Source organism: Amblyomma mixtum, chromosome 1 (assembly GCF_055824585.1).
Source record: "Amblyomma mixtum isolate Tamu chromosome 1, ASM5582458v1, whole genome shotgun sequence".
Classification (NCBI taxonomy): domain Eukaryota; kingdom Metazoa; phylum Arthropoda; class Arachnida; order Ixodida; family Ixodidae; genus Amblyomma; species Amblyomma mixtum.
This window is the reverse complement of record NC_143012.1, coordinates 315208985-315222854: the sequence shown is the minus strand read 5'-3', so window position 1 is coordinate 315222854 and position 13870 is coordinate 315208985. Positions and strand designations below refer to the sequence as shown.

Sequence of the window (13870 nt, the reverse complement as noted above, 5' to 3'; positions counted from 1 at the left end):
TCAGGCACTTCAACTGTTCTGACTGTCACGAAATCCGCGCAGTGGCAGAATCCTGTCTCGTCGGGAGGAATGAGGAAGGGGAAAGGAATCCCATCTTTCACCCGTCGCCACCAACCATCGACGTTTTGGTTTCCGCACCAAAGCCTTGCCCACAACAACAGAAAGAGCACTAGAAAAAGTCCCTAAAACTTTGACATGCATCTACTATTATGACACACTGTTAATTAATCCGCTGTTCAAAAGCGCTGCCGAGTAGATTAAACCTTGTTCCGCCTCGCATACAAGCAGAAATGCTCATTAAGCGCAGTTCGTCGTGTTCTGAGCCTGAGCTGCAGAAAATAAAGCCTAATGAGGGAAGAAAAAGGAAAAGGCAGTTTGTCTCCTAATACGGCGCAAAAAACAAAACAAAGGAAGCAAAGCCGTAGCCATTACCTAATCTAGTTTATTCAATCGCTAAATCGGAGCTAAAATCGTGACCACCCTTAACAATTCTCTTTTTCATTATTTTTCTGTTCCCTGCACACTGAGGCCGTAATCACTTAATGGCCACCGGTCATTTCCCATTAGTCTCCCCTTTTTCGGCGCTCCATTCACGGACGGGGTCATTCCTTTATGTTCGTCTTTTGCGAACGTTGTGTTTGCACCCAGACGTTTTTGAGACACAGACAGCGATTATCGAGGAGGCTTAGCGGATCCCGCAGCTCCCTTCCTGGCCTCCCTCGGTGCTAAGTTAATTGCGAGAGGGAAAAGGCGCCGGAACGGCGGCGCACGGGAGCGTTTTCGCTCAGCCAACACACGCGCGCTTTTACGAGCGCCCCATATAGGAGGTCGAAAACGGCTCCAGGGCTTCCCGTTTCCAGCTGGGCAGAGAGACGAACAAAAACAAAACAGAAAGAAACAGCAGCCCCTTCTGCACAGTTCTGATAAAAGCACCGGGGTCAGTGCGAGTGCTCGGCCAATGAAGGGGTCCGGTGACAAACCAAGAAACGAGAAACAAGAGAGAGAGAGAGAGAATAAGGGGGAAGGGGGAGAATAAACAGCAAGGAAGAAGCGTTTCTGTTTTTACGGGACGACAGGACTACCTCGCCAGCATACGACCAAAACCGCGCACTTTATGTAGAGCTACTTGGCTAATTGTTAAAGAGATAATAACGTAGCGGTTTCCAAAATGCTTCAACCATTATTTAAGACTGGACACAGTCTAACCCTTATCCTCGATCTTTTTTTACTTCTTTATTTAAATTTACGTTTGCTGCCGCCGGGCTTGCGCGCGACTCGCGCAGAGTGAACGCCGGAAACGCATCCTCCCTCCAGGGAGCCGGCTCGGGAGTTTCAGGGGGTCGGCGGCTCTGCCCGATGCTCAGTGCTCGTAAATCAGGAAGCCGCGCCCGCGCGCTAGGGCTTACAGTGCAGCCGCTTCTATATAAGGAGCACACATGCGCACTTGATCCCACGCGTTCCGAAATGCGGGCCATTCGGGAGAGCACAGACGCTCGTAAATCACAAACAGACAGTGCCCAATGCCCCCACCGCTGAGCGCACGACTGGAGATAGAGCATGATGCGAAAAATGGCGTCTCTCCCTACACAACATAAGGGCGTCCTACAGCTTAAAGGGGTAGAGACACCAAATTTTTGTGTTGTATCTCTGGGTTGTAAATAATGCGTAGCGATTCAGTGAGCATGGAACACCATCTTAGAAGCATGAACTCGCATTACATAATTAATAATCGTATTATTTGTACCCAGCAGTTTCGGTTTCGGTTCGTAGTTGCCAGGTTTTGCCAGGCTCTTTCATGACGTCAAAAACCAGACAATGCGTTGTCACGTGGGTCCGGAAAGCCGTGACGTCGTGTAGGCATGTCGTCTGCTTGACACGCACGGGGTGCCCGTAAACACGGAGAGCCGGGCGGAGGGCAAGTCGTACAGCTCCGAGTCGGAAAGAAGAGTTTTATTTCGGCGAAGACACCGATTATGAGGAATCGCGGGATGATGCAGACGAGGAAGACGCCGCGGTTCGAACCCCGACAACCACTTCGTTTTGATCCGCTGGCCAGCGATTCCGAAGAGGAGGCAGGCGTCAGGCCCGACGCAGCTCAGATTGTGCCAGCGAACGCCGAGCGTGTAGGCAACGTCAAATGGTAAAGGCGCGTTCACACTACGCCGACGATCGGGCGATTTCAGTCTGGCGATGGTCGGCGGCAGCGATTTTCGTGCCGTCGGCGCGTCTGTCACACTGCGCAGACGCCGACCGAGCACCGGTCGTCGCCTGACGAGCGCATCGCCGTCGCGTCGCCGAGATAGCAGCCGTCGGCCGACCCGTGTGTCACACTCTGCCGACAACAGCGCCGACCTCACGCCGACGTTGTCCCATCCCGACAGTTCGACGCTGCTTCTTCGTGCGCGCTGCTCGTCTGCTAGCTCCGTTGATGAAGGCGTCGTAGAAATCGAACTTATCTTCTATTATGGGACGAGTTCACACTAAAGCGATGTGAATAGTAGGCCTTTTATTATAGCACAGTCGACTTCCAAAGCGCCGTCAACTGCGGAAGCGAGACCACCTAGGCCTAGCGACGACTAGGGCAGCCTGGGACCAGCGCGCAGTTCAGGCGCGTTCACACTAGGCCGACGGTAGCGTCGGACAACCTGGTCGTTCCCCGACTAGCCAGTCACACTGCACCGACGACGACGACGACGCCCCAACGACCAAGCGTCGTCCTAGTGTGACAACGCCGCCGACCAAAACGAGACCCGTTGGCCGACGTGCCTTGGGCATATCGGTGGCCGAGCGAAAACATTCGCCGACCAAAAACAAGTAGCGAGCTGAGAGCGCGAAGTGCAATCATTATTTAGACAAATAATGCACGCGCAGCAACATTCATCAAGCCATATGGCCACTTGGCCGACGCGCCGCACTGATCGTCGCTTGCGAACTGCCGCCCCACTGCAAGCAGGGGCACGGAGCGGTGAGCATCGCTGCGCCGCTCTACCTAAGCTCCGCCCGCAACCGGTGTCGCACTTCGCCGCCGTACAGCAGTCCCTCAGAAAAACTGCTCGAGCAGCGACAAAGCATGCCTGCTTATGTTTCGAGCTTTCGGCAACGGCATCGCTCGCGGGCGCTCCGGGCGACGAGCTCTTCTGCTGCCTGGTTGCCGTGGTCGTCGCTAGGCCTCTTCCGCATCGAAGTCGCAGCGGCCGGCGCTTTGGAAGTCGCCTGCGCTATAATAAAAGGCCTACTCTACACATCGCTTTACTGTCAACAGCATCATCTCACAATAAAATAATAGTATGGTAAATCTCCACGACGTCTTCAGCAGCGAAGCGAGCGGGCGCCAGGCGAGACGGACCGCAACGTCGGGCCAGCGGCAGCTGCGAGGCGGTTGTGGCAAAAAGTTTGCTTGTATCACAGTCGTTACCTTTGCCAGCCGCTCAGTATTCGTCAGCGATCCTCAAAAATGACACATTTTTCACATTTCTTATCCCAGGGTTTATTATTTACGTCAAGAACACACTTTAGCTCCTTTTTATGACGCCGGCAGACGGGATCCAGGCTGGCCGGCCGGCCGGCACGCTCGGCGTACTTCACGTTCGCACAAGAAAATACATAACATCCATGATACTGGAGAATGTTTCCTACATTAGAGCACGGGCAATATGCCTCTGCAAAAGTGGATCTTTCGGCAACGACATCGCCTGCGGCAACGCCGGGCGTAAAGCACCATCGCACTCGCGAGCGTGCAGAAAAAAAAAAAAAGACTCGTGAGCACTCGTAACCAAGGTTTCTAGGCCGCGAAACCGCAAAACTTGGTCCCGTACGTCACAAAACTGTGCAATGACGTAGGAAATACTTGCTTGTGTTTTCTTCTCTGTTCCTACGTCACATTGATGCACTAGCGATGGCTCAGACTTCAAGAGCGAGCATTTTCACAAACTATAAAATGAAATTAAAATATGTTCTAGACCTCCCTTAAATTTAATACTTCGCTCTTATGGTCCTCACTTACAAAGGAAACGTATGGCAGTCTTTTGTACAACCTTGGAATTTGATGTCTCTACCCCTTTAAGGGCTAGCAGTCCGGCAGTCTTACCCAAAAGTTGCGCACACCCAACGCGGGGTATTAAGGCGTTCTGAGTGTCGGGTCAGTGCACCGATACATACAGCGGTAAGACATACGCTATCGCAATGCAAGGACTGTGGTTATCCGTCTGTCTAACTTCGGTTCCCGACTGACTCGCAGAGGCCCAACCTAATACGGTAATTTCAAGAATACTGTCCGCACCCAGTACATAGAACTGCGTTCCGCATTTCGTACTATATTGGATGGTATTGAAAAAAAAAAAGTGCTTTTTACTTGATACCTATTCGCAAAGTCAGGGATTTTAACTTTTACACATGTAAAGCACACTGGCTATATACCAGAATTTACGATAGATATGTTTGTTTATCATTTGCGCTGCCTAAGTAATCATTTATAGACTTGGCAACTGGACCAGTAGTGCAGTATAAGGCTCGAACTGCTAAGAGGCTCCTGTTGGTGTTTATTAGTCTTGGGTTGTATGGCGCATAAAAATGAACCCTTAGATGTAGAAGAAACACGGAGAAGTGAGGAACGCCGTCATAAGCGAACCAAACAGCGAAAAAGATGAGATGATTATTACTAAAATCTGCGGGCTGAGAATGACGTTAGTCCAATCAGTAACTTCCGAAGCATGATAAATAGAAGCGATACACTTAACAGCTAACAACACGGCCCGTCCTCCCATTTCCCATACACACTTTGTGCGTGCGCGGGTGTGTGTGACGTCTGAGTGAAAATGTACATAAACCACGCCAAAACGACAAGGAACTGACACAAAGATTCATCGCTGGAAGCAAAATTCAGGAGAACAGGCCTTGTGCGCGATTAATTGCCGTCGCTCACTGCACCGCTTCTCCCGGCCAAGACAGAGCAGCCGAGCGAAACGAGGCGCGCGTCTCTCCCGAGCGTGACGCCGAGCTGGGCCCAGCCTCGGTGGGAGAAGCTCCAGGGCTCTCGTTACGAACAGCGGGGAAGCTCGCACGCTCCACTGGCCCTGTGCCGGAGAAACCAGACTCGGCCGAGGAGCAGCAGCAGTCACGTTCGTTCGCCCCGTGATCAGCGCGCACGAATGGACGAGCGTAAATATGCGCAGCATGAGTGGTGCGGCGTGACACTTTGCGACCAGGAGCGAACATGTCTCCTGGTAAAGGATGGTACGACACTAACTTTTCGTTCGACTGCTGCTCCACTTTGCATGCGACAGTAACGCTTTAGATTGTGCCTGAGGAACGCGAAAGGCAAGGACCACACACGAAAACAAACAAACAAATAAACAAACAAACAGGCAAACTAGGGAGGCTGCACGTGTCAGTGCTTTCATACAACGCTCTTAATCATGCCCCTTAAGTGAGAACGAAGCGGGTTTGGCGATATGTAAAGGCCAGTATTTTGTGGTGTTTAAAACTATCTCTTAACGTGACAACAGCTGAGAGAGAGAGAAAGGAAAAACAAAGAATACGTCTCCACTTAAGCTGTTGCTTTTCTGTGCTTGCGCATTGTGCGCTTGTTACCAGGTAGTGAATGAAACGAAGCTCGCGCTGCCAGACACGCTTCTCCTACAACTAAAGGCGCGACTAACCGCAGCACGTTACACGCTGGGAAGAAGCGCCCAGCTCACGACCCGGGGATGCACCCGAGATACGAAGGATACGCAGTGGAGTGCTTCGGGTTCATTTCAACTACCTAAGTCGCTTTACCACGCTCCTCAGAGCACGATCGTCGTTGTATTTAGGCCTATCGAGATGTGAGAGATCGAGAGAGAGGATTGCCTTCACCACTCAAAACGTCCTACGCAGGTTTCCAACAGGAGGGGGAGAGTGCCCTTCACGCTGGGCTACAACTTATTTCTTCAATACAATAATAACGACGAAAATATTTCGCGAAACGCATTCCTCTGGGAGGTACGGCAAGACGCAGAATGACGCAGTTAACATTTAAAGGAATATAGTAACAAAGAAATAAACGAAAAAGCGCTACTGGCTTATGTTTTTACTCCGATGTGACAACACGACAATGATGTTGCGATATTTTGATGCGATTAAATTATGCCTGATTATTCTAAATCTCTGTAAGTTAATTACAGTGCGACGCCCTGTCCCCTCTGTACATGGGCCACGCTAAGCCATGCGGTCTCAAATGTTTTCTGTTTACCGTAGGAGCAATTGGTCCTCTCCGTCAAAGCACGGTAGTATACAATCCGAATGCACATGATCTCTGGTCTGCCGCCCAGACATCCAGCTAGCAGAGCTCGCTAGATTGGTGCACCCACCTCAGCGACGCGACGGTAATTTCGACCGACGAAGTCCCCGATGCCCGGGTTGGGGAACGGCGCGAACTTGCGGTAAATGTGTCCGACGCGCGAGCACGGCGCGTCCACCATTGACCCGCCGCACTGCCAGATCTTGAAGGAAAGCTCGTACTGCTCGCCGCCCCAGACGTCCAGGCCTTCGTCGTAGCCGCCCAGCTCCCAGAAGTAGCGCCGGCTGATGGCGAACAGGCCGCCCGCCATTACGGGACTCCTGTGAAGGTGAGAAGGGTGGGTGCAGTGGGGGGGGGGGGGGGGGGGGGGGGGGGGGGGGGTATTGGAGATGAGCTGAGCGGCGCTGATGGCTTCCTTCTCCATCTCCTCTTCCCGTAGAGGCGCAGTCACGACGACAAGGCTTAGCGTATTGACGCGCCATTACAAAGCAACAATAAGAACGCCCCAGTTTTTCACTTTCCAGTTCTGACACTTGTGGTGCGCTCCGGAGAACGCACGCATTTGGAGAAGTAGAGCTATGGGAAAAATGGGTATTTCGTGTTGAATTTCCGCGCACATGATGTAGGAATGCCAAATTCTAGCGCTGGCGGTGTATTTGCGATGAAATGAAACACTCCTTGTACGCTACCCAAACTTTTGTCGATCTGTCTAGTATATGGCATATGTTTAACTCACCGCCCAAAGCGCCGTGTTGCCGCGGAAAGAACGATCCACTGAGAGCTACGGAAAGCGCGACACGCAGCTAATTGAGCTAGAGGAATGGAGTCCTGCAGTGGATTAAGCCCATTAAAATTTAGAAGATTACGTATAAATCAATTCAATGATCATCATTTTATATTACTCAAACGCGTTCCCATGTAGTCCATCGCGAACTATTTCGAGACTTGCTAATGCCATAAGAACATGACACTGTGGTAAAGTTACCTATCGTTGTACAAAATTTCTCGTTTAGTAAAAACATACTGCGTCTTGCCTCAACTTCCCTCACCCAGGTGCCGCACGGTGCAATTGATACGCCGCGGCACGCCGCACTTGTTTTGTTTCAGTACAGCAAACACCAACTGTAATCCACAAGTACCTTGGACAAGCCGGGTACCTAGTGCGCATACGCAGTGGCCAGGTGAGAGCGCAGCCCTGCCACTGCGCATGCGCGGAATCTATCATACAGAGCTAGACAGGCAGCAGGCGCTCACTTGAACGGCTCGGTGGGGTTTGCCAGGTCCTCAGGCAGCAGGGGCAGCCGCTTGTAGTAGAGCTCCCAGTCGAAGGAGCCCCGGGCACCCTCGTCCTGTGCGCGGTAGGCGAACGTCTCGTAGTCGATGACGTCGATGAAGGGGCACACAACGGTGCGGTAGTCCTTGGCGATGGGATCCAGTAGCGGCGGCAGCCAGTTGGTGTTGGCCTCGGTGTGCGAGTCCAGGAAGATGAGCACATCGCCCGTCGCCTGCCGCGCGCCCAGTAGCCGTGCCCGGATCAGGCCTTCGCGTCGCGTGGCCCGCACCACGCGCACCTTGCTCCAGTGCTGCGCGATGTAGTCCTCCAGAGGCTTCTTCAGCTGCTCTGCACGGCGCACAGGAGGGACAAGGGACAAGGCATCTTAGGCTGAAAGCTCTGAAGTCATAAGATAAGGGGTCTGCATGCGGCTCTGCTAAAGAAGTATACCGAGTCGTAGTGTTTGAACTTGTCTCTTTCTGCCCAAACAGATTAACACCTTTGGCCGGTCACTACGGTATGAAACATCAGTCGCAACACCGCTCGATAAGAAGTAACGCCACCACAAAGTGTTTCGGAGAACAGTTGCTTATTTAACCCCCCCCCCCCCTTTCCATTCCTCTCCCACGCCTTTGACCTTAATTGATTAATCACAATAATGTTAATAAGGCTAGACTTGGTTTCCGCTGCGATGAGACCTCTGAGTACGCCGTCACGCGAATACAGCTGTAGATCGCGTGGCCTAAGACCTCAGCATCGATGTGCCAACAGCACACCAATAAAATACCCGACGCGGCATAAACTAATATCAGCACTAATCGCTGTCGTGCTGTGCATACGTAGGGTAGGCCCGATGAATCACGCTGATGTCTAACGTCGAGGCTGTATAACACATTTAGTGAGCTCTCCTTTTGTGTCGCAATGGGGATAACGCAAGGCAGTGGTTAAGCGCATGAAATCTGGCATTGGCTCTTACTTCAGCGTGCGTAAGAAGTGCTAAACCGAAACTATGGCATGAAAGATGTCGTCAGACGCCTAAAAATAACGGCAGACCACAGAATAAGCCATAACCAATGAGGCACACAGGACCACAATGGTAGCCTATAGTGGTTAGAGCACCCCCCTCGCATGCAGCAGACGCGGGATTCGATCCCCAGTGACGACGGGTATATACAGATTATGTATTGTGTACAAGCTTGTATTGTGTACAAGCTTTCCCCAGGCCCGGTACTCTGCTTCTCTGGGCTGAAATGCTTGGGCAATGAGTCTTGCACCTCGCGTCATGGCGCTCTTTGGCTACAGATGCTCTTGCGTCATTAAAATTCATCATCATCATCATCACGAGGCACAACTCTACAATCTTCTTAAAGTGGAAATAAATGAGTGTGGTGAAGAAAAAGTACAAAACTGCCTGTACTCTACATTACGATTCCTGGTCGAAAAAAAACAGAGTTACCTATTAGCACCAATCAAACTCAGACAACATATGGAAAAAGATCTGCCGAAGCCCAAATTCTAGCTGGCAGGCCAACGTCAAGCACAATAGCGCAGAAGACATCAGCTGACGCTTAGAAACGAACACGAATATTATTAAGTTGCAGTACGGCGCAATTTAAGTTAACTTCCACAGAATAACTTGTTCCAGTACCTCCCACGAACACGCTCAGAGTGAATAGAACTGGGAAAGAAAGCCAGAAGCTGCAAAAAAAAAAAAAAAATGCCATACTGAACTTAAAAGCTTAGCTGCCAGATGCTGCAGCCAGTGCTCGTGGAGACCAACCTCTAAGTTTAACCTAACGTGATTTGTAATAGCCTCACGCATAGGCGCCATGCTATGCCTCGTTAACTCGGGGTTGTCGTACGCTGTAAAAAAGATCACTATGGCGTTAAGCTACAGGCAGTCGAGTGGAAAGGCACACCTCGTTAACAAGTTTAGAACGTCGCAAAATCGCTCTGGCGAGCCGAGCGGGAAGTTTACAATGCGCCGCCTTGTGCTACATGAACTGAAAGGTCAATTTGAGGGGCGAAAAATACATACGCGAGACAAAGCAACTTAAGCAAACAGCTTACTTTTGCCAAAGCTCGGTTCGCGTTTATCACCAGCCAGCACAGCGCCCAAATTTAGCTCCGAGGCGGCAATCCATTTTCTGAGACAGCTTCAGAGGCCCGCCTTTCTTCGTCAGATAAAGGTAATTAGGCTTGGGTCTCAGCGCGAGCAGCACAAGAGCAAAGGATGATTGATTCATCCCACATGTGCGGAAGTCTTGCGAGGTTTAACAACTTGGTTAAACGAAAAGACAGACACAACCAAAAGGCAACGGCCAAGAAACAGTCTCATTATTCTCGTGGTTTCATGTAAGAACTTAGGTTTTAAGATGGCCAAGCACGCTGTTATAAACATTCATTAGCGCACTTTCAGAAAACGCCCCCCCCCCTCCTCCTCCTTTCCTTCTAACAAAAATAAATACAAAAAGCCGAAACAAAAACACCAACGACATCAAAGCGACACATCCGACAGAAGGAGGTTGAGAAAACGCAGTTTCGCATTAAAGGCGCTGCTCACAAAGACCATTAAAGCGCGCAAAGCGCGATAGTGGATCAGCAACTAGCAACCGCATGTATGGGGCGCTACAAGCCCAGCATTCGTAGGAGAAGTGCGGCATTTGTGTGCCATTTGTATGCCACATAGATTAGGCTTACAAATGTTATCACCTGCTTACACGGACACTACTCTTGCTACAGATGTCCGCGGTATACAAAGGTGGAAATAAACGACTGTTTTAGCAGAATACAACGGATCAGCAAATGTATTAGAATTTTTGGTACGTGATAAGCACAGACTGACGGTCGTGCTTTAAATTCGTACCTTCGCCTGTGCCTTACAGCGTGGCATAATAATATTTAAGCAGAGGAGGTCCGTCAGGCGTAAGAAATTTGATGCCGTATCACCCAGCGAAATAAATCAACGGAACAACGCCGAGACTTGGAAGGCAGCAAGTGGTGTTTTGTAGCCAAGAGCTTAACCGCCACTATTTACTTTGAGGTATGTAATGATTCTAAATTCATGAAAGAAAGCACGATAACTCCAAAGATTTCACAATAAAACCAGTGAGCGCAGATGCCACTTTCTCGACGTACATTTCGCGCAAACAAGCCCAAGAACGAACAGATACTTACTTAATCTGATTCACGTTGCCCTAAACTGGTTAGCTTAAGCCTGCTTGACAGGCCCACATAAACTTACCTAAGGGCACAAAGTAAGCAAAAAACGCAGTAAATACTCAAGTCGGTAGTGTTTCATCTCGTTTTATGTTGCCCGTATGTTCAAGTTAGTTTTCCAAAACAGCGTCCCTACAGATTTGAACTTAGTGGTGTCTGTAAGGACTGATGGCTTCCATAACATTACAGTGCAAAGCACGCGTTGCTCCAGCTTTTCCTCCTCGTCCTACAGTGCATGAATAAAGAAACAAATCATTGGCGCAGCGAGCAAATGGACCTGGAGGATTAATGTCAACCATCCGGCGGCTCTCAAAACGAGTAAAGCGATGCAAGGTCAGTGCGTGTGGTAGTTCTAGTTAAGCGTCGCGCACTAAAACACATACCTTACATGGCCAAAAACACGGCCTATACTATATAGTTATGTTTTCTTTACCGAGTGTCTTGCCCATTTTTTCCCGACCTCGCATCTAAAATGCAGCAGAAAAACCAAACTACTGAGATAGAAAGTCTGGCTGTCCGGACGCAGGCACATTTTCTCTATCCAAGGTGGACAGCTCAGCGACAGTGAAGGCGTGGGACAGTTGGTGATCCATGTTGGTGATCCATTGCGTTATGGTGATCCATGTGATGCCCTTGGTTCTTTCTCCTCTCTTTTTTCGTTAGAAAATTCGGACTGGCGAACATGCGACAACACGCTTTACAGGCGGAGTAACATCGCCAACTACGCAGGTGCGAAATTCTTGCTCTGTCGACAAAAAAAAATAAAAAATGGAAACTACGCACGAGAAGCCTAAGAATCCGTCCTAAAATAACCCGGCGTTTATCTCGGTGTTTCACACGGAAGCCGACGTTCCACCGGACTGGGTTAACTTGTCTAGAACCGTTGTGAAATCCGCCTTCACGTAGCCCGACGAGACGCAAACAAGTCAGCGCGCATATGCGTCAAAAGTTAACGGAAACCATGAACACATTGTACACCGTCGACGAAAACTATAAAGACCGTTTTACCAGGCCGTGAAATACGCAATGCAGAGAAGTTCACAGCTTCGAAGAACCGAATTCCCTTGCATTAAACGTCAGCCCGCCGCCACCCGGTAATTGAAACATTTATTCAGGCTACAGGTAAGAAGAGCACGCTCTATGTTCTCAGTGCATAAAGAACACGAGAAAGCGCCCTGTGAAAGCAGTTAGCCATGGATAATTAGTTCTAGCTAAAAGCAAGAAACAGAAGTGGGCTTCACGCAGAACTTCTCGGACCAAACTCGCAAAGTTGGGCTGGTATAATGTAACAACTCTGTTTAGATTCCATCCGATATTTATATTTCCGCTCTCTTTGTGCCAGGGTACAGCGACGCCACCTCTTGCGCTCCCTATTCGCCAATCTCAAAAAAAAAAAAAGGAATCAAAAGAAAATGCGACTGTTACATTACAACGACCTTATACGCACAGCCTGCGAGCGCAATCGCACTATATTTACAATCCTCCGGCTTATTCATCTGCAACATCAGTCTTCAGCAACCCATAAAAAAATTACAGTTAAGTTTTGGCTACTTCGCGGGCGCTTTTCGACGCATTCTCAAGCCCGTTACTACTGGAACGTGAGACAGGAGAATCTCGGACCACTGCATGAATAAAATTAAATCTTCTTAGCAGAAAACTAAGGGACCAACGCAGTCAAGGCCGTAAAAATGACATTTCTATGGAGGCGAATTATGAGCTAAGTTTTAACAAGAAAGACCCAAAAGAAAATAACAAGGTTTTGGAAGTGAAAACGCCTCTTCTTGATGTTTGGTAACAATGACAGGCTGCGTGACATTGCAAGGTGCATTTCGCCCAATAACCAGTAATTTTTGCCCCCCCCCCCCCCTCCCTTCCTTCCCCCTCCTCCACCCCCCCCCCCAAAAAAAAACAAAAACAAATGAAAAACATGCACGCAGAGGGAATAAATAGCGACGAAAACGAAAGGTATAGGGGTAGCAGTCGGCCCAATTTGTAAGTGAACTGCGCCAGTGAGCGGGCAGAAGTGACACCGGCTTCTCCCGAGGCAGGGCGCTGGAGTGGAAGGATGACGGTCTGATACGAAAAAGGGCATCGCACGATGGCCCCCTCCCTAGGGGGAAGAAGCCCCGGATGAGGGGCTTATCGCGCTGCAGCTCCGATAAAGGAGAAAAGGACAAATAAAAAAAAACGAACAGAAGAGGCAGGGAGGGAGGGAGGGAGGGAGGGAGGGAGGGAGGGAGGGAGGGAGGGAGGGAGGGAAGGAGGGAGGCCAGGGATTTTCATTAGTCCCTATACACACACATCGATGCCGTCCGGAAGCCGTCTTAGGGCCCCGATCCAGCTCATCCTGCTGCTGGCTGCTTCCTTGAAGGAGATGGTGACAGTCTTGTCCTCCTTACCACGCACACGCCGCAGCTTTCTGGCCCGACCTTTGACAAGCCATCGTGTACACGCGCGGCACCCAAAGACCCTTCTCATGCGATCAGCGCCGGGCGGGCTGCATGCGCCCCTTCCGGGAGCCGGAAGAAGTCCCTGCCTCGCTCGCCATTGCTCCTCATCCCTCGTTAGAACGCCCAGTCCGTAATTGCGCCATCGTTTCGGGCCCGCTTGTTCTTTTTCATATCTTCGACGAGCCCAGGCCGATCCAAGGCGAACACATATAAAAAGAAAAAGAGCGAAGAAGGGGCAAGCGCGGATAAGTTTGGGGAGCCGAGCGATATTTTCGGCATTTTTCCGGTCGTTGCAGCGAACGGCTCCCCGGTCAGGTCAGAACGAGCCCCCTTTCGCGAGATAATCGCGCCGGCAGCTGTCGCTAATGCAACCGTACGACGACGAGGATCCGAGCGCGAACCCAGGGCTCGTCGTCTTCGGCCGCGCGCCCGCCGCCTTCTATGGATCCGGACGCGCCGGAAGCAAAGCGCGCTTTCTTTACCTTTGTTCAGCTGAAGCTTCCTCCGAGTGGTCCCCCCCCCCCCCCCCCAGCTCCCTTTCTTCCCCCAGCCCCACACCCCCGTGCCTTTTTGTATATTTCCTCATCTGCTGCCAAACCTGCCTACCCATCCTTCCTATCCTCCACTCCTTCCTTCACCCCCCTAACCTCC

The 13870-nt window shown here is 50.6% G+C and overlaps 1 protein-coding gene across 3 annotated transcripts in view; it reads right to left on the bottom strand.

Annotated features, from left to right (window-relative positions):
* The window catches only part of Pgant6 (Polypeptide N-Acetylgalactosaminyltransferase 6), a 199381-nt gene that overhangs the window by 17849 nt on the left and 167662 nt on the right, over window positions 1-13870 (bottom strand). For all 3 annotated transcript variants that reach the window (XM_089567029.1, XM_089567030.1, XM_089567031.1), the window contains 2 exons: window positions 7532-7898; window positions 6348-6597 (listed from right to left, as the gene is read on the bottom strand). In XM_089567029.1, the coding sequence (XP_089423155.1) occupies window positions 6348-6597; window positions 7532-7898 (617 nt within the window). The remainder of the gene's footprint in view (window positions 1-6347; window positions 6598-7531; window positions 7899-13870) is intronic.